Raw genomic sequence first — 21845 nt, 5'->3', positions numbered from 1 at the left:
ATCAACATTTCAAGGAGTTCACAGGTAAGTATTTCTTATTTTCCACCTTGTCGATACATTAGTTGCTTACGGCAACTTATTGGTTAAAAGTGGTACATGCTTCGTATATTATTAACATCTTCAGCCACATAACACTGTTTAGATGAAAAATTCATATATTGACAAGGTATCAGTGCTTTGTGAGAAAGTGTCCTTAAAATCAGCATAAGAATATTAAATGACAACTTACAAACAAAATACTCAAGAGAAAATATATTAATTCTTTCTACAATTGAAAGCAGTTGTCAAGGAAACACTTGTACGATAGTCTACAGAGAATACGTCCTGGTTAATATTCTTTTCTTACAAAGTTCATGTAAAGAAAAAGCCAATTTATAAATTTAAAATTATACATTTTTTTAGTAATTGTCGAAATGAAGAAATCTAGGTTTCATAATGTGGCTCCTATTACTATTGCAGATGAAAATATCACTAATTCCTGGTTGTCAATTCTTTTTAAGCCTGCTTTCCTCTGGAACAGTATCCCCTGTCTTTTTTATGGTCTTGTGTCTGGTGTAGTAGTGATGCGTTCTTTCTCGTTCATGTACTTGAGGAGGTGGAGGAGCGGGGAATATTGGTGTGTCATTAACTTCCTTATTGTTACCGTCCTCTTCAAAGGAGGAGAAACATGTCGTAGGGCTAACTGGAGGTGGAGAGATTCCAATTCCTTTTTTCTTGATCTTTTTCAAGCATTTTCAAATACTCCAGAATTTGATCATATAACGGTTTCTTATATTCTATAGCCTCATTAATGTTATCATTTTTCTTTACAAGTTGGTCTAGATGAATGTATATATCTTCATATGTGTTCATTAAGCTGCCCTTTTTAAACTTTCTTATGATGGTGAGGTCTTGTTCTATGTTGGTAAATGTATGACCTGTGGTAGTCATGTGTTCCTATAGCTGAGAATCTTCTATGTTTTTCAGCATTCACATGTTCTAAATATCCTACTTTAAAATTGTGGCCAGATTATCCTATGTATGTATTCTTTCACTCAAAGCATGCAAGTTATATTCCTGAATCAAAAAAAAAATATCTTTTTCAGAGAGATTTACTGTATCATGGTTGAAAATACTCTGTTTCATGTTGCTATAGGCGGAAAATGCGATTTTGAAATTTTTCTCTTAAATAAATTTGTTATGTGTATGTTTGAATTATTATATGTGAATTTGATGTATTTCTCAGTTTTACTAGGTTCGATTGCTAATTTAGATTGTTGCTTCTCCGAAAATTTATTAATTATTTTATCCATCATGTTATTGTTGAAACCATTCAAGAGGGCTTGTTGTCGGATAAACAATAGTTCCTTATTCCTTTCAGATTTGGATAATGGTATACTAAACGCTATGTTAACGTAACTATAATATGCTGATCTTTTCTGTGCCTCAGGTCAAACTACATGTCAAAGAAGAATGATAAATGAGTGAGCTCCCGAGAGATATGAGCAGGAATAAGCAACATTTTGCACGTAAGACTTGGCACCAAGATATGGAAGAAACCTGTCCAGCATCCTTCAAGAGAACAAACAGTATATGCGTGTTTTAAGTAGGAGTTTTTGATTTGTTTGTGATCTTCTAAAAAATCTGCAACAGCTGTAGCGAGAACAAATGGATATCGCATCATCAGTGCCAGAATGATAGGTTCCAAAGTGTGCTGCACGTTTTAATTTATGTGATTATTTTCGTTTATGCTTGTGTTCTGGATCAGTGAAAAGTGATCTGTTTGGTAATTGCTGTGTATTTTTATAATTTTACTGATGACAATGATCAAGGTGAAATTTATGATGTCTGCATACTGTGAATAAGACAGAAATTCATATTATGAGAGATTATTACATGTTGAATCAGATTGATTGAGATGACTGTATTCATATTTGCCAACCATTTTTCATTGTAGAAAACTTCTGCTAGTAAAAATAACTAAATATTACCAAAACAACCCTAAAAATATTTGTGTAGAGACATCTATTGGAGGACGAGAGATACTAAATATGACGATAACTGTACTGTTTATTACCAGGGCTTATAAATCTGGATTTAAGTTTCCAGAAACTCATTAAAGTTAACAGTGCAGTTAACATTACAAGTGCATTTAAGGAACTCACAGGTAACTCACAGGTAACTGTGGTGTACCAGAAACCGGCCATACGTGCATGTAAAAGGTATAATTAACTTTTAAAGTCATGTATGATTGTGGGTAGCTTTTAAAGAGTGAACAAATACTAAGAAAAGGCTAGAGTGGTTAAAAATCATAGAATATTTGAATCACTGTATCATTACTTCTGTCTTCTCCAAGGTACTCAAGTATTCTAGTTCAATTGGTACTTACCCATGTTAATTTGAATTGGGCCAATTACATGATAGTCTGGAAGATTTTGAATTCTTTCTGCTGTTTCAACATATTTTTCAAATTCTTCTCTAACTTCTTGTGTTATTGGTTCTCTGTCCACGAATTCTTTCACTTTTTCTTCACGTGCTTCATCCCAGAGATACGCATTTGATAAATAACTCTGAGGAAATAAGAAATTTATTAAGATATTGAGCATAATATTTTGAATTCAAATAGATTGCCAAATTAAGAGAGAATACACAGGTGACTACTTAATTTTCCAGGTTGTAGTGGGTGATTCACCAAGGTGATCAGCATTTCCTATCAGTATTGCCTAAGTTCTCGGCAAATAAGCTCAGCCTTTGAGGTTAACTTCTGAAAGTAATCATGGGAACCTGACCCCTACAGAGCAAATCCCCAGGTTGTGGATAGGGGACCCCTACAATATGTAGGGCTGGTTGAAATACCCAATACAACCCGCCAACCAACAGGTAGCCCAATTCCTAGGGGCTTTAAAATACTGGGACACCCTCTCTCTAGGAGTCATAAATATGGAGGGCCCTTGCCCTGCATTATGAGTGAAGTCCTCGATGGCATCTACGGCAGAGAAGATGAACTTTGGTATGAGGGGGATGGTGCAAGGGGCAAACCCGTAGCGTCTGTACTCCTGAGGAGCATCTACGATAGGCGTCTGTCTTCTAGTTAGGGGCGGCCTAATTTTGAACCTGGCAGTAGGTATAAAATGCCTTTGGCTGTGGAGAGCCCATCGTAACAATAGCCTATGTAGGTAAAGCAGATATGGTGCCTCGGAAAAGGTTAGGGCGTCCCCTGCTAAAGCGACACACAGCTCTTTGGGTGCTGGGGGAACTGTGAGAATTGGGCAACCAGCAACAAACTACATCAACATTGTGACAGTAAATGTCCTGACACTGACGGGAAAGACAGAAGAACTGGTTGACTTCATGAAAGAAAAAGATACAGCCATGGTTGGACTGTGTGAGACCAAGAAGAAGGGTATGGGAGAGATTCCTCTGAAAGAAGGATACAGGCTGTATTACTGCAGAGGACCTGAAGCAAAAAAATGAGTGGCCATCATACTTAGAAAAGAAATTCAAGAATATGTGGAATCTACAAAATGTGTCAGCGATAGGACGAAGGTGATGAGACTCCAGTTTGAAAATGGCATGAAAGATCTATTTCAGTTGTATGCCCCACAAACGTGTTGCATAGATGAACATCTAGAGGACTTTTTAGAGGAAGTGGAGAGGCAGATAGAAGATCAGGAAGTACTATTGACGGGATAACTACATGCACAAGTTGGAATGGAAAGACAAGGAAAGGAAGATGTTGTAGGACATTTTAGATATGGAAATGTAAATCCAGAAGGTGAATTGTTGGTGGATTTTTGCATGAGGAACGAAATGATTGTAGGAAACACCTGGTTTAGGAGGAAGAACAGTCGGAAGATTACAAGATATGGTTGGGGAGACAGATGAACAAAGACCATGATTGATTATATAATCATCGAGAAAGAATACCGGAGAATACCGGAAGAACTTTTTAGATGTTACAGCCATGCCTGAAGAAGCCTTTGGTGGAGACCATAGAGTTGTGATAGGAAAACTGAAAGTGGGGAAGATTGAAAAACCCCCATTAAGAAAAGAGAAAAGAATTAAAATATGGAAATTGAAGGAGAAAAGCATACAAGAAGAATTTCAAAGGGAAATAATACCCTTGGTACCAAGGATGGAGATGGGGAATGTTGAAGATGAATGGAAAAGATTTAAGGAAGTACTGTTTGGATGTGCAGAAAAGGTATGTGGTAAAACATCAGGAAATGTGAAAGACAAAGAGACACACTGGTGGAATGATAGGGTAAAGATTAAAATGAAGGAAAAGAAAAAGGCATGGAAAGCATGGAAAACATCTATGACTGAAGAAAGTAGAAGAAAATATGTGGATGGAAAGAATTTGGCTAAGAAAGTAGTGGAGGAATAAAGGAGAAAAAGCTGGGCCTTATTCACACAGAAATTGAGAGATGATATGCAGGGCAGCAAGAAATTATTGTATGTTATCTTAAGAAACAAAAAGAGAGATCAAGTAAGCACCAGATTTGTGAAGGATGAAAGTGGCAGAATATTAACAAAGCCATAAGAAATAAGAAATAGATAGACAGAGTATTTTCAGAAGTTGTTGAACATGGAACTAATGACAGTCATTCAATGGAACACCAGGAAAGGCAATTTGTTGATGAAGAAATGGATAAAGAAATCACAATGAATGAAATTGAAATGGCAGTAAAAAAGATGAAGAATGGAAAAACTGTTCGAATAGATGAAATTTCAGTGGAGATGATAAAGACAGCTTGAGCAGCGGGCCTGCAGTGGGCATACTGAGTTCTCAGGATTGTCTGGGAGAATAAAGATGTCCCTGAGGATTGGCAAAAAGGTATGATCATCCCAATTTTCAAAAAAGGCAATAAGAAAGTGGGTTTCGAACCCACTATCTCCCGGATGCGAGTTCACAGCTGCGCGCTCCTAGCGGCATGGCCAACTCGCCCGGTATACTGGAAAGTAGGATAAGGTTGAGGGTTGAAACTCAGATCAGGAAAATGAGTTTTGTTTCAGAAGTGGAAGGTCAACAATAGAGCCCATTTTAATTATGAGAAACTAATGGAAAAGCAATGGGAGTATGGGAACAATATGTCGATGACATTCTTTGACATTGAAAAGGCATATAGCAGTGTCCCCAGGACTAAAGTTTGGGACAGTCTGGTGCCAAAAGGAATTGGACAGGGATTAATAAAAATGATCATGGCAATGTACAAGGAATGTTGTAGTTGCATGTAAACACAAGTTGGCAGGTCACGTTGGTTCAAAATCACTAGCAGGATGAGACAGATAAATGTTCTATTGCCAATCCTGTTTACAATAGTAATGAATGGAGAACAGCAAAAGCAGCAGATGGAGGAAGAGAAATGAACATCATGTTATTTGGAGATGATATTGTGATTTGGGGAGAAGAGGACATGAATGTTCAAGAACGTTAGATGTGGTGAATGGGAAGATCAAAAATATGGATTAAAATAAGTGTAGAAAAGGGTAAAACTCTTGTTATGACTAGAGGAAAGAAAGAAGGGAAAGGTCAAATTAGACTTTCAGACAAGCTCCTGGAAGTAGTAGAGACGTTTAAATACCTGGGGAGTGATTTAATGGAGAATGCTCAACTGGATGTTCAAATTAGTAAGAGTATTCAAACTGGAAGCTGTTTCTATCATAGTGTAAGAAACATGTTATGGGACAAAGATGTGCCAATGGAAGCAAAGGAAACTATGTACAAGATGTATTACGAACCCATAACAACTTATGGAGCAGAAACTTGGACAATGACAAAGAAGGATGAGAGTCGAATAAAGGCAGCCGAAATAAAGTTCTTGAGGAGTATGATACAGAAGAGTAGAAGAGACAAAATAAGGAATGAGAAAATCTGGGAAGAAATTGGAGTGGATAAAATGAATTATAGAAGAGAGAAGAGCCGATTAAGATGGTTTGGGCACATAAAGCGAATGAGTGATGAAAGAATGCCAAAAAAGGTGATGGAAATGCAAATACAAGGAAGGAGAAGCCGCAGACGACCATGACTGAAATGCAAACTTGTGTCCTCATCCCCAGCTCACCTATTCAATAACATTAGGTTAATATTACAAACCAACAAACAAACAAACAAACAAACAAACAAACAAACAAACAAACAAACAAACAAACAAACAAACAAACAAACAAACCCCATGGCACTACAGCTCTTGAAGGTCCTTGGTCTATCAAGCAACTGCTGCTCTGCCCGAAGGCCTGCATATTGCGAGGTGTCATGTGGTCAGCACGACGAATCCTCTCGGCTGTTATTCTTGGCTTTCGAGTCCGGGGCCGCTACCTCACCATCAGATAGCTCCTCAATTCTAATCACGTAGGTTGAGTGGACCTCGAACCAGTGCTCAGGTCCAGGTAAAACTCCCTGACCTGGTCGGGAATCGAACCCGGGGCCTCCGGGTAAGAGGCAGGCACGGGGCCGGTTAGGTTAATATTACATCTTATAATATCGGTACTAGTCTCGACCTTGCTATATTAGGTCTTCCTCAGCAATGATCAAAAGTGGAAATATATGCTTATATGTATAACCACTAATAAAAAATTACTAATTGGTATATCTCAAGTAAAGTCTCAATCGGAAACAGTGATGAAATGTCAGATTGCACATTTAAAATTGGAATTAAAATAACATGTTAAAACTGTTGTGAATGGTGTTGTTGGACTATGCCAATGTTCTTATAATAAACAAGTATTCTTGAGTCATGAATTGATCTTGGAGTTGATACAGTGGCAAAGCGTTCTAGTATCCAATGTTACCACTGGTAACAGTTTGAAAATATAAAAATAGAATATTCTTTAATGTTAATATTTAATATTTTTGTTTCACATTCAGTGGCATTGCATGGTGTTAGATATGTTAACCCGCCAATGCATGGGTTGGGTCTGTGAGACCCATGCGCTGGTATTTCCAACATTTTCTGATAGACGGTGATAGCTGCATACTTCTGGCTTCTGCTACCTTCCTTCTATCACCGGTGTAGTATTCTTGCAGACGAACAAGGAAGTGATTGCTTTAGTATGTGAGCAGTGGTAAATCAAAGTGCTCTGTGAGACCCAACCCGTGCAGTCATGTAAGTTTTCTTATCATAACCATTTTAGTCTTTCCATGTTAACCGTGTACATAAAGAAGATTATAGGGTGATTATATCTTAGCGTCTTGTCCAAATCCGTGGTTTAGCTGGCCTGGCTGTCTTTCACCTTAGTTCCTTGGGTTTTAAGTACAGAGGTGAGACTGAAAATGGGTTGACCTGGGCTAATGAGTTTGTTTCTTTGTAGGTCTAAGAAAAAGGAGTGTTATGATGTCAGCAATCCACGTGATATGGAACGAGTTGCCGCATTATAGGAGGAACCATTGTCAGATGATGAAATTTACTGTGGTTTTCCTCTCATCAATGCACAGCGATGATAAAACAGAGGAAAGTACAGAAGGAAAGAGGAAGCCTGTAATAGTCACATTCTATAATTCAGCTAAGGGTGTGTAGACGAAAGGACGGCTCGAAACACCAGATGTTGGACAATGGTGGTCTTCTATGCATTGTTGAATATTACAGGCTTTAACGCATATTTAATATTCAGAGCCAACAACCCTAACTCTCCAGACGCAAGAAACAGAATAATTTTTTTGGAGAAACTCTTGTTTCTTCTAACTGAAGAACAAATAAGAGAAAGACCTGTCTCAAAATATCTTCCTAAGGACATTCACGAACTGGAAGAAGGATATCTGGGTTGACGGCAGAAGCAGGACATGAAAATACAGAAAATAAAAGAGGATGTCGTGCATACTGTAGAGTCAGAAAAGACCCGCTACTCGTGCTGTTTGTGCAGATAGTTAATGTACCTTGAACTCTCCCTATTTGTGTGCAGTGAATGTAAAGCTGAAATGTGAATGTTCCAGTGAACTTTCTGGATCGTGAAGATTAGGTTATGACGATTTCATAAATTTTGACTTGATAAGTTCTGAATTTTGTGATCAAATATAATACTGTGTGTAAATTTGCAGTGGTTAGAGAATTGCTTTGTAAAATGTTAAGTAAGTGCCAATCATAAACGGTTTTGTGACAGCAATATGTTTATAATGTTATCGGAATAGGAGGGAATGAATACTGAAAATAAAAATATATTAGCATACTATAAAAAAGAAATATGATGATGGGTCTATGAGACCCAACCCGTTTACTCATGTAAATTTTTGTGACCCGTGCACTGGCGGGTTAAATATCTAGGGGGTGGGGACAGCAAGGCTTTTTTGCAAGTGTTGTCCAAAAGAAGCCTTATAGGGAAATAATTATTGAGAAACTGGAATGTATAGGTCATATCCAGAAACGAATGAGGTCCCGTCTCCGGAGACTGCGCAGTGAATACAAAGGGAAAAAATTGGAAGATGGTAAATTACTATCAGGAAAGGGTTGGCTTAGTGACAAAGAAATATATTACAAGACTATTATGTAATGGCTATAAGAAGAAACACCAGTAGTGTGGAGGAAATGAGGAAAGCTGTCTGGGCAATTTTCTTACAAAAAATTTCTATAGATGAAGTTCCCCAGTACTGTCTTTGTACCAAAGGTTTGTCCTCCTGATGTAAATATAGGTCCAAAGTTACAGGAGAAAGCTATTCACATAAACATTCATTGCCTATGTCTGTGGCTGATGTAATCAAGCCCATATTCAGAAGTCTAGCACATCCTGACCTTCTGAAAAAGTGCTTCCATGGGAAAACCCAAAACCCTAATGAAAGTTTTAATAGTGTTTTGTGGGCTAGGGTTCCGAAACGAGAATTTGTGGGGTATCAGACACTGATTCTAGGAGTAAATGATGCAGTATTGGTATTTAATGAGAGAAATGTGGGGCGACTTCAAGTGCTGCAGGAGCTAGGTATTCAACCAGGAATGAATGCACTGAAGATTTTCCAAGATCTCGACAGGATGCAGGGTACTAAAGCTGATTTAGATGCAGAAAAGCTGGCAAAGAGGGCCAGGCAGATGCAGAGGTCTAGGAAGAGAGCCAGAGATGATGAGTGCACCAGTGAATGTCCCCAATATGGCTATGGTAAGCACTGAAGGTACTGTCAACTTTAAATCAATTTTTCTCAAATTTCTTACCATGGTAACATATTAGTGCATTTTTCAGGAAGTTCTTTACCCAGATGTGTGAAATTTTGTGTAGTTATTCTATACTTAGCTACGGTGTTACTGATGTTTTATTGTTTTGTTCCTAATGTAATCATGGAAGTTATCCAACATTTTTATGGTAAAATATGGAGAAAATTCAGTGAACTTTAAAAAATATATAGAGATTAAACTTTTCACTCGGCATTAAAATAAAAAGTCACTGTATTGGCAAAGCATATATCCAGCACTGCTCATAAGTTAAACCTCAGAGGTTTATTAGTTTCTGAAATAACTGCAGTAAAATTTTGCCAATTTAACATTGCCAGTATAGGGCTTACAGCCTCCCCTTAAAGCAGATTCCATATACCAATTTTCATGTCTGAGATAATAGTATCCTCATACAAATAATTCAACTAATTTTTCAATCCCCCCCCATAGTGGGATTTTCAAAAACAGAAAATGTGTATTTCTTTATTTTTTAAAGGAGATTCCAAATACTAAATTTCACGTCTGTAACATCTTCAGCTTTTGAGATATCAGTATCTTAATTAAAAGAATTCAACCCCATTTTCAGTCACTTTAACCCCTCCACCCAAGTGTTTTTTCAGAAAACAAAAACTACATGTTTCTTTATTTTTAATAGAGATAAAAGAATATTATTTTTCTCTTCGATAACATGTTACATTTTTGAGATATACTGTAGAAATGCTCATTTTAAAATTTCACCCCCTTTTTAGTTCTCCTTTTGTGGAGTTTCCAAAAACAAATCACCTATGTTTCTTGACTTTTACAGCAAATTCCCAACACCAGTTTTCACGTCTGTAACATTTTACATTTCTAAGATGTACTATAGATATAGCCTTTCTAAAAATTCACCTCAATTTGTCACTTGTCAATTGAGTCCCCATTAATTGGATTTTCCAAAAACAAAAAATACGTGTTTCTTTATTTTTAAAGGAGATCCCGAAAACCAATTTCAGGTCTGTAATATCTTCAGTTTCTGAGATATAAGTATCCAAATTTAAGGCATTCAACCCCTTTTTCACCCCTTTTCATCCCTCCTATTGGGATTTGCCGAAAACAAAAAATACATGTTTCTTTATTTTTAAAGGAGATTCTAAATAGTAATTTTTACATCTGTAAACTTTAAAAGTTTTGAGATATAGATACACTAATTTTAAAAATTCACCTCCTCTTTTCACCCTCCCTTAAAGGATATTCCACAAATAAAAACATACATGTTTCTTTATTTTTAAAGGAAATCTCAAATACCAATTTTCAGGTCTGTAATATCTTCAGATTCTGAGATATAAGTATTAACCCATTTCTCACCCTTTTTCCCCCCTCCTATTGGGATTTTCCAAAAACAAAAAAATAAGGGTTTCTTTACCAATTTTCACATCTGTAAACTTCTAAGGTTTTGAGGTATAGATACACTCATTTTAAAAATTCACCCCCCTTTTCAGCCTCCCATTAATTGGATTTTCCAAAAACAAAAACATACGTGTTTCCTTATTTTTAAAGAGATCCTAAATACCAATCACCAGATCTGCAATATATTCAGTTTCTGAGATATATGTATCCTCATTAAAGGCATTCAACCTCTGTTACACCCTTTTCCACCCCTCCTATGGGGATTTTCCAAAAACAAAAAAATACGTGTTTCCTTATTCTTAAAGGAGATTCTATATACCAATTTTTACATCTGTAAACTTTTAAAGTTTTGAGATATAGATACACTCATTTTAAAATTTCACCTCCTTTTCACCCCCCTGGCGACGGAATATCCAAAAATACTCTCTTAGTGAGCACCTACGTTGTACTATAAATGTATCCTCAAAATTTCATTTCATTATGTCCAGTAGTTTTGGCTCAGCGATGATGAATCAGTTAGTCGGTCGGTCGGTCGGTCGGTCGGTCGGTCGGTCGGTCGGTCGGTCGGTCGGTCGGTCGGTCGGTCGGTCGGTCGGTCGGTCGGTCGGTCGGTCGGTCGGTCGGTCGGTCAGTCAGTCAGTCAGTCAGTCAGTCAGTCAGTCAGTCAGTCAGTCAGTCAGGACAAGTTATCTATATATATAAAATAAGAGTTTTGTCTGTACATTGCTCAGAATTTAAAAAGGATGGTATTTCTGTATTGGTCATGTCCATAGGAGCACGGAAATGCACTTTTTAATTTTCTGCAATTTCTGTCTGTCTGTATGTACACGCATCATGCGAAAGCGGCTGAAGAGAATTTAATGAAAATCGGTATGTAAAGTCGGGAAATAAGTCGCTACAATTCAGGCCATAAATAATCTTATTCATGCTGATTGGAATGGTAGTTTAGGGGAAGGCCAAATATTTGTGTTATTAGTTGTCCTATCGACAAATACTACATTACTAAAGTTACATAGTATTAAATTTCCAATTACTTATGTCTTATACATTTTTACTGTACTGGCTATGATTCAGTGATATTAATGAATTTGGATTTTTGTTGCTAAGTCTATATCAGCGCCAAGTCACGAGAAAATGGGTAGACAGAATTTAATGAAAATCGTTATGTAAAGTCGGGGAATAAGGAACTACAGTTTACGTTATAAATAATTTTGTAAGTCGCCCTAATATCAGAGTCGAAAGAAAACTAAATATGAAGGCCTACAATACAGAAAGCTCATAACACTGAACAACAATAACATTACACTGACCATTGTTTGTTGTGATATGCTTTGTGTCTTCTGTTGCCAGTCATGTCCGAGAGATGGGATTACTGCTGTATACCGAGTGTTCCCTTTTTAATTTGCTTTTACGTCGCACTGACACACATAGGTATTATGGCAACGATGGGATAGGAAAGGGCTAGGAGTGGAAAGGAAGCGGCCCTGGTGTTAATTACAATACAGCCCCAGCATTTACTTTTTGTGAAAACGGGTGCACCACGGAAAACCATCTTCGGGGCCTCCAACAGTGGTTTTCGAACCCACTACCTCCCGAATGCAAACTCACAGCTGCACGCCCCTAACCACATGACCAACTCGCCCGCTCGTAACGAGAACAACAGTCTGCCTGAATATTGGCGGGAATTAGCTGTAGAGATAGATAACTTTCTTCTTAAGCATGCCATTCCTCTGGTTCATACATTTTCTGATACTACTGGTACGTAACACACTGGTTCATCATAGCATTCGAGATATTCAATCCCTACCCTGAGCACTGATTGGAATGAGCAGTGTGTATATTTACTGGAACAATGGCAGAGGAGTGTTCACATCTGTCTGCGGCCTGGTCATACCAGCACTGGAACTTTGGACTGAGCACTGGAACTTTGGACTGTTAGATCGGCATCGTAGTACTGTTCGGTAAAAGTGAGAAAATGTGCGGTTTTTCATTTGAGTGAGTATTTTATATGATAACATTGTTTTTAATCCCTGCATTCCTGCTGACGTTTTAGTAATGGCCTAAGTTAACTAACTGTAGTTAGGAAAACCACAAAGACAGTCTTTCTTAGAATTCCGTAGCAAAGCACGGGTACATCAGCTAGTTTTATATATAGATTATATACACACATGAGGAAAGCAACAGGAAACTACCTCACTCCTAATTTCCCTAATACGCCTCTTCAGCGATGCCTAGGCCATCTATGACAGCTGATGGCAGAGCTGTTGAGGATCCCACCAGTGTTAGCACTGACGGACTGAACATACATACACACACACACACACACACACACACACACACACACACAAACACTAATGAACTGCTATCTTGAAAATAATAATAATAATAATAATAATAATAATAATAATAATAATAATAATAATAATAATAATAATAACAACAACAATAATGGAGCTCGATATTTCACTATTTAGAGAATTGTTACCAAGGTATACCAGTCCATTACACTTGCATCATGATAGTACCAACACTTTACACCCTGCTCTATCTGCCTATTTGTGAAAACGAGGAACAAAGTTACTACTCAGTGCACTATGCCAAATTCTTTGAGCAAAATAATCTGAACCTAATGCTGCAAAACCGAGAAAATCATATAAAAGTATTCCTCACCTGTGTTAATTCAAGGAGATACGGCCGTAGGGATGTAATGGTACCCTGTAGTGTCATCACACTTCGAACTATTTCCTTGTGTTCAATGACTTGGCTGTAGTAGTTCCTTGATTCCAGATCTGCATCCTCTTCGTCTTCCTTCTCTTCTTCATCATGCACTGAAAGAATTTGATAACAATTTTATGCTGTAAAAACAGCACAAATATTGTGAGATGGACAGTAGGCAATGATATTATGATAAATGGGGTTAAAAGTCTGGGTGTGAGTTTCACAAATAGGAAAAGTCCTCTCAGTTTTAATTTTTTTTGCTAGTTGTTTTACGTCGCACCGACACAGATAGGCCTTATGGCGATGATGGGACAGAAAGGGCTAGGAGTTGGAGGTGAGCATCCATGGCCTTAATTAAGGTACAATCCCATCATTTGCTTAGGGTAAAAATGGGGAACCATGGAAAACAATCTTCAGGGCTGCCAACAGTGGGGTTCGAACCCACTATCTCCCAAATACTGGATACTGGCCGCACTTAAGCGACTGCAGCTACCGAGCTCGGTAATTATAATTACTGTGTTGATGGGGTGAACATTCCTTATGGGGATCATTGTAAGTACCTAGGTGTTAATATAAGGAAAGATGTTCATTGGGGTAATCACATAAACACGATTGTAAATAAAGGGTGCATATCTCTGCACATGGTTATGAGGGTATTTAGGGGTTGTAGTAAGGACGTAAAGGAGAGGCCGTTATAATTCTTTGGTAAGACCCCCACTAGAGTATGGTTCCAGTGTATGGGACCCTCACAGGAATTACTTGATTCAAGAACTGGAAAAAATCCAAAGAAAAGCGGCTGAATTTGTTCTTGGTGATTCCCGACAAAAGAGTAGTGTTACAAAAATGTTGCAAAGTTTGGGCTGGGAAGATTTGGGAGAAAGGAGACGAGCTGCTCAACTAGGTGGTATGTACCAATATAATTGGTCCATTATTGGACATTATAAATTTTCTATGAGAATCAACATCTAGATCATAAGTGGTATGTTCTGAGTTGTCAGTGGAGAGATGGCGTGGAATGACATTAGTAGACGAATAAGTTTTGTGACGTACCCACTCAGCCCGCAGATGTTTGACAAAATATAACATGGTGGGTTACTTTAATATTAAAATAAATAAATGATATCTCATTGTTTCTCCATAAACAATATCCTATGGGCGCCAGCCTTCAAGCTTATGGCTTGAAAACGAAAGTTGATAAATAATAATAATAATAATAATAATAATAATAATAATAATAATAATAATAATAATAATAATAATAATAATAATAATAATAATAATAATAATAATAATAATAATAATAATAATAATAATAATAATAATAATAATAATAATAATAATAATAATAATAATAATAATAATAATAATAATAATAATAATAATAATAATAATAATAATAATAATAATAATAATAATAAGTAATGAGACTCAAAAAACTCCCAGGGGTGAGGTGACGAAACACAAATCATTAAGTACACTAACTTGGAATTTAAGGATCATTAATAATGATTTCAGAACATACAAATTAAAACAGCTATTTATTAGGATGAAAAACGTGACGTAATGGCGTATTAACAAAATCTGAACTTACGGAAGCAAAAGAAAAATTGAATGAAATTAACTCTAAGAAAATGAACTGTTGTGCGAAGACTTGCAGTAACTTATTACATAAGCTCACCATATGTAGACTCTGTTGTCTTGAAGCCGATGATCGATGGATCTCTCGTACCGGCTGCCTCATCTGTTGTTGGATTCCAGTCCTACTTATGCTTTTCCTGCCTTTGACACTTCCTGCTGTACTCCTTACATAAAGTCGTAATGAGTCCTAATTTTAAATGCAAAACCACCATGGGTTATGTTCATGGAGAGAATACACTTGTATTCTTCCATATTATGGAACCGTAGTGTAGCTAAATTCGTAATAAAAGCTCTCCTCTCCTATACTAGTCAAAACCGATCTCCCGTTGACTACCTCTCGTCATTGAGATAACAAGTCCCAATAAGAGTAACTTTTGAGTAGTATCCTACGGTACTACTCAGATGCGAAGTGAACTAAGTTAAAATCTTCTCCGATGTGCAGACGTAGAATCATAGTATGAGTGTTTTCCAAGAGTGTCTCAGTGTCTAAGAGTGAGAATAAGAATGTCCTCTCCAGCTCTTGTCTTCGAAGTATATCGGTTCAAAAGTCTCCTTCCATCAGCCATATCACATGGTCCAGTAAGATTCGAGGTCTCATCCCTTCTCCTATGTATTGCTGTGAATCTATCACATTGCTTCATTACGTTCATTCACATAGGCTGAACTTTCCCGCTGAAATAAAGCGTCAAGTAGCGAAGTTCGAAAAGTGGGCGTTCATAATGTTTCAACTGTCTCTTCTTACGGTGGAGAGGGTAAGATCTCTCGTAACTTTGATGACGTTCTTTTCCTGGAAATGGGCTGAAATTAGCCTACTGACTCTGGTCACCTAATAACGGCTATTGGAAAATTTACTGCAAGCTATTAATATGAATGATGTTGAAATACTTTACCCAATATGTGGTTCGTCCAGAATACGTTACAGCCGCGATACAAAGAAATGAAATGATTGAAATGGATAATAAAAACCCTATATACATATACATATTAATTTTAAAATGACCTATCAGTGATTAAATATATACATCTTATCAATTAATTATATAGTTCAATAATTGAAAACATGCAGTGATGCCCCAAACATCACAGTTTGAGTGGCGTCTTTGAAAGTAGGAAAGATCGCAATATGAAGATAAAGTTGGAATTCAAGAGGACAAATTGGGGCAAATATTTGTTTATAGGAAGGGGAGTTAGGGACTGGAATAACTTACCAAGGGAGATGTTCAATAAATTTTCAAGTTCATGCAATCATTTAAGAAAAGGCTAGGAAAACAACAGATAGGGAATCTGCCATGTGGGTGACCGGCCTAAATGCATATCAGTAGTGATTGATATTGATTGAACAAGTTGAGTTCAATGACAACCATTTTTAAAATAACATTTCAGAATATCTCCTACTTTATCCATGCAATTAACCCTTTTGGTGCCTGGCTCCATGGCTGACAGCTTAGCTTTTATCCAAGATGTCGTGTGTTCCAAGTCAACTATGTCAGGAATTTCGGCCTTCATTGGTTAATTCCTCAGGCTTGAGGAGTGGGTGTATGTGCTTTCTTCAACATTAGATTTCATGTTAGGTAGGGCCCCATCCTCATAGATGCACAGGTCCACCATAGGCGAAAGACCTGCACTATTACAGTCATGAATTAATTTGTACCAATGTAAATGAAAATCTCTTACACAATCATTGAAATGGAGTCACAGGAAACTGTACCTCAAATTTTTGAAGAAATCTGATTCCTCATTTCTGGGATATGTAATTCCATTGAAAATGGTAGTTGTATGCCTTCTTGCAAGGTTGTACATGAAGTGTAAGATGTTCAACTTGAACATAATTCCATGAGAGCTTGCAAACTCTTTTGTATATTTATATTTGTACATTGGAATTGACAAGGAAATGAGAGGAATCATAAAACTAACAACGAGAGATGCCATCTCAAAAGTAAAGTTCTTAGAAGAAATCTCTGCTCTGTTTCAAATGACGACAGAGGTAGAAAATTAAATGGCATATGGCTTTAGTGCTGGGAGTGTCCGAGGACATGTTTGGCTCACCAAGTGCAGGTCTTTCAATTTGACTCCCGTAGGCGACCTGCGGGTTGTGATGAGGATGAGATGACGATGAAGATGACACATACATCTAGCCCCAGTGCCAGAGAAATTAATCAATAATGGTTAAAATTCCCGACCTTGCCGGGAATTGAACCCAGAACCCCTGTGGCCAAAGGCCAGCACACTAACCATTTAGCCATGGAACCAGACATGACAGGGGTCAGACAAAGAAACAGATTATCCCCAATCCTCTTCAACATCATACTGCAGAAAATAATGAACACCTGGAAAGAAGCTCTGAAATTGGAAGGAATAAGTGGTATACACCTGAGAAAGATATGACAGAACCTAGAAATCAAGTGTTTAGCTTTTGCAGATGATCTTCCCATCTTAGTCAAAAACTGAGAAGACGCTCAAAAGATGCGGAAAAGCCTGGATGAAATCACCAAAAAAAGTGGGTCTAAAAGTCCCTTATGAAAAGACTGAACATATTGAGTACAAGCACCAAAGCAAGCAAATTCACTGTAGTAGTAGTAGTAGTAGTAGTAGTAGTAGTAGTAGTAGTAGTAATAGTAGTAGTAGTAGTAGTATGAAAAGAAAAGTCACCTCAAATTAGAAGGGTAGAATAACCAGTGTTATGAGGTCCAACAGACTGCTAAGTTTCTACACCCTGTTCTGGGGAGCACATACAGTTGTTAACATGATTCATAGCTGCCAACTTTTAGAAATCAAAACTAGGAAGATTGTTTTTAATTCTTGGATTTCATCACTTATATTGTGTCACGGTCTAAGTGAAAAAAAAAAAACAGGCCGGATAAAAGGCATGCATATCTACAGTAACAATTGGAATTAACCATTAAATATGAAATCTTCAACTAAGAAAACATAAAAATGGTTACAAGAAAATGTACCCAATCATTCTCATTTATGACAAATGCATACCAATAATAATATTTATATCACATTGACACACGCAACAAAACGCATAATAGTTTCCTTTAATAGAATGTAAAATGAATGGAAATTTAATTTTATAGGCATCTCTGAACACTGGGAGATAATGTTTGTTATGTTTTATGGCATAACGTGAAGAGAAAGTACCAGAAACTGTCACAAACACAACTCCCTAAAATGCATTAAACTCATTAAAATAATGAAGTAAGAATGAACGCAAATGCACTGAAATACGTGAAACTACCACATACAAAACAGATCAATATCTCTCCTACATTGTTAACATATGACTTTGAGAGGAGGAAAAGCACAGAACCACAAGAAAACACACGTGGCCTACAACTCCAATGAAATTACGCATGAAAACGATGTTAACAGTGCATGAACCACACAATAACAGACTCATTCTTTCATCCCAATTAACTAAGTACACATTAGCCTCTCTTGCAATTGCCATCCTGAATCCCCAGCTGTAAAGCACACAAGCTGCTGTAGCAAGCAGGAAATATGATACACGAAGGCGACAGACAATACACTCGGAAAATAAAGCATCAAATAAATACGCTTGAAAATGAGGTTGTGTAAATTACACAAGCACATAAGAATTTATCCTTTATCCCAGGGGAAGAGTATTGACTGTACTGGAGGTTATATTGGTCAAAATAGAAAGAATTCAAAATAAATCAGAAAAATGGAAAATGAGTTAAAAACAGAAAGTTTCTGGGTAAATTGGAAGGGTTGGCAGGTATGTGATTGTTATCAACAGCACACTTGACAGCCAGCATTAGTAAGCCTGAGATCAAAGAGCAGCAGCTGGGATACAGTGATTGAAATTCCCAACCTATTTGGTCCCTAATTTCATTCTGACATGGAGCTCTTGGAGCGTGGACATTTGCTATTGTTTGGTATTGAGGACGATGGAATTGTTGTTGAATGACCTATATTAAGGCATGTTGAAAGGGTTTTTGTTTCTTAAGGACTGATTTAATTTCTTGGTAAATAATGTCATTCTTGACAAAGTTCGAAGATGGGGTGTCCTTGGGTTTGGAAGGTGCGGTACTTGGCATAGAGAGTGAAGGGTTATTTTCTGGGGGACTTGCAGTATTTAAGGGTTTTTGTTTCATAAAGATTAATTTAGTTTCTTAGTAATTAATGCCTTTTTTCAAGGAGGTTCGAAGACGGGTCCTTGGTTCAGTAAGTTTGAGGGTGTGTCCTTGGGTTTGGAAGGTGCAGTACTTGGTGTAGAGAGTGAGGGTTTTTTTTTTTTTCTGGGGAGCTTGCAGTATTTAAGGAAGGGAGAGGTAAATCTTGGCTTGTGAACAGGTTTTTTCTTGGTTGCCAGTTGCTCAGCTACTCAATCCACCAAGCAGTTCTGGTTCAGGCTGTGGCTCTGTTTTAGGACTGCCTCGGGGTGAGTGGGGGTGGTCGGGTTGGGCTGGTGGTGATTTGGTTAGTGGTGGGAGTGAATGAACTTGGCTACCAGGCATTAGTGCTAGCACACAGCAAACAAACTCATGAGTCCCAGGACTCATGACACCTATTACAGGTTAGTGAAAGCTTTATCTCCCTCTTTAATAGACCTAAAACAAATAGCATTAATTGGTCAAATAGAACCTTGAGAGAATGGGATCATGTATTAGATATCACTTACGTGTGTCCTCTAAAAACTTGGTTTTTTTCTCCTGCTTTGGCACTAAGGGGCGCTGTCCCCATTGGATAACGCCCTTATGGATGTCAAGAACACTGGTGACTGTCTTGGCAAAACTGGTTTGAATTTCATCAATAGTTGGCTGAATGACTATATTTGGGATCTGAAGAGTAAGATTTGTACAAAAGAGAGGAACCTCTGTGACCTCATCAGTTTTGTAACGAGCAGTCATGCTGGAAGCAGTAGAAACACCACATTAGTAAGACACATAAAATGTACATTTCTTATACCTAACACTACACTGGTCACAGGAAAAAATGAAAAAAAACCTGTTCTTGTTTGTTTTATATTAATGATCCATGAAATTCATAAGATGTGATAACGCAAATGTTTGTTTTCAATTTTTTGAATAACACTAACCTGCAATGATTACCTGGTTTTGGTGAAAATAGGTGGTTTACATGGAAAACAATGAGCTGATTTTGAAAACAGCATCCGTTGCCATAACACATACAGATTTTATGGTAAGGATACCATGGCCGATCCAAAGACAACATAATACCACTGCTTCCCTCCGCGAAGGCCGAAGGGCTCAAGGAGTCAGTACACAGAAGAAAGTGTTGGCGGTCGTTGGACAGTGCGTACCGCAGAGCTTCACAGATAATACCGATAGGTACCAACTGATGAGCCCAGCCTAGCACACGGGGGTGAAACGCTGGCAACCAGGAATGAGTTAGCTGGAAAATTTATAATGTCCAATAATGGACCATTTATATTGGTCTTATAAATTTACTCATTCGGAACAAATATTTCAGATTACCTATGGGAATCAACATCTATATCATCGAGCTTCACAGATAGCATAGAGCTCTGCTGTGTACACTCTACAGGTTTCCGGGAGAGCAAAAAGAAACCTATAATTGTCAACAATGAATGCACAGCCCACCTTCGTTCCTGTCCTTGAACCATCTGTGTAAATGACGACTGAACCTGGATATCGGCCAACAACGGACAGGAAGAGCCTCCAATAAATCAAAGGGTCCATGTTTTCCTTTGATCCAGCGTGCAGATCCAGAATTATTTCAGGTCATCGTACTGCCCTTGGAGATACTTGGTTGTCTGACAAGGCAAGGAACCAAAGGTACGTGAAACAATCTGTAACTGCTATCCAAGCATATTCCAACCGGAAAGACAAGCAGCGTACAGTAGACAGTGTCCATTGTTGAATACGCAAGGATAGCTTGGGTGAAGTGGCTTCTGTCGCAAATTTGCAGCATATGACAGAAGGAGCTGCTGGCGCCTCAAGTGTAAATGTGGCATACCAGATCCAACGAGCAGGCTAGCTACAGGGCTTGTACGGAAAGCTCCCGTTGCCAACCTAACCTCGCTGTGGTGGATGCCGTTCAGCTTTGCAAGTACGCTTGGTCTTGCTGAGCCATGTGCTGCAATGCCATAGTCTAACCTGGATAAAATATGTGCCCTATAGAATCGTAGGAGTACTCGTAGGAGCACCGCACGGTCAGCTCTCCAATTAATGCTGCTAAGAAACTTCAAGAGATTAAGCCTCTTGGTGCAGTGCACCTTTAGCTGCCGCATGTGTGGCTCCCATGATAATTTACTATCAAAAAGGAGCCCAAGAAATCAGTAAGTGTCAACTATGGGAAGAGTGACATTTCCTAGATAAAGTTCAGGAGGTGGGTGAAGAGTACGTTGACGACAAAAGTGGACAACAGAGATCTTTGTGGTGGAAAACCTAAAGCCATGTCCTATGGCCAACTGCTCTACTCTCCTAATAGCTTGCTGTAATTGTCACTCTGTGACTGTCATATTACGCGAGCTATAGTGCAGAGTAAAATCGTCAACATATAGCGACGGTATTACTGCTGAACCAGCGGCAGCGACAATACTATTTATGGCAATCGCGAACAGAGTGACACTAAGAACTGATCCCTGTGGGACTCCATTTTCTTGAATGTGGTATTGTGAATATGTCCTCCCTACTCAGACACGGAATAGATGGAGGGACAAGAAATTCACAATAAATACCGGCAAGTTACCTCGTAACATCGCCATGTGGTATCACATGCCTTCTCTAAGTCAAAGAAAACAGCTACCAAATGCTGTTTGCGGAGAAACGCATCCTGGATAGAGCTCTCCAGGCGTACCAAGTGGTCAGTGGTTGATCGAGCGGCTCGAAAACCACACTGGTACATGGACAAGAGACCTTGTTTCTCCAGACACCACACAAGTCGGCGATTTACCATCCTCTCAAATAGCTTACACAGGCAGTTTGTAAGACTAATAGGTCTGTAACTTCCTGCATACTTAGGATCTTTGTCAGGCTTGAG

The 21845-nt window shown here is 38.1% G+C and overlaps 1 protein-coding gene across 1 annotated transcript in view; it reads right to left on the bottom strand.

Moving 5' to 3' along the window:
• LOC136877673 (dynein axonemal heavy chain 8) overlaps nucleotides 1-21845 on the bottom strand; it is a 353345-nt gene that overhangs the window by 174078 nt on the left and 157422 nt on the right. The window contains exons 16-18 of the mRNA XM_068228699.1: nucleotides 19501-19730; nucleotides 13167-13324; nucleotides 2369-2549 (exon numbers count right to left, since the gene is read on the bottom strand). Of these exons, the coding sequence (XP_068084800.1) occupies nucleotides 2369-2549; nucleotides 13167-13324; nucleotides 19501-19730 (569 nt within the window). The remainder of the gene's footprint in view (nucleotides 1-2368; nucleotides 2550-13166; nucleotides 13325-19500; nucleotides 19731-21845) is intronic.

Source organism: Anabrus simplex, chromosome 7 (assembly GCF_040414725.1).
Source record: "Anabrus simplex isolate iqAnaSimp1 chromosome 7, ASM4041472v1, whole genome shotgun sequence".
Taxonomy (NCBI): domain Eukaryota; kingdom Metazoa; phylum Arthropoda; class Insecta; order Orthoptera; family Tettigoniidae; genus Anabrus; species Anabrus simplex.
Note: the sequence above shows the minus strand (reverse complement) of the source record. Positions and strands in the feature narration are given on the sequence as shown.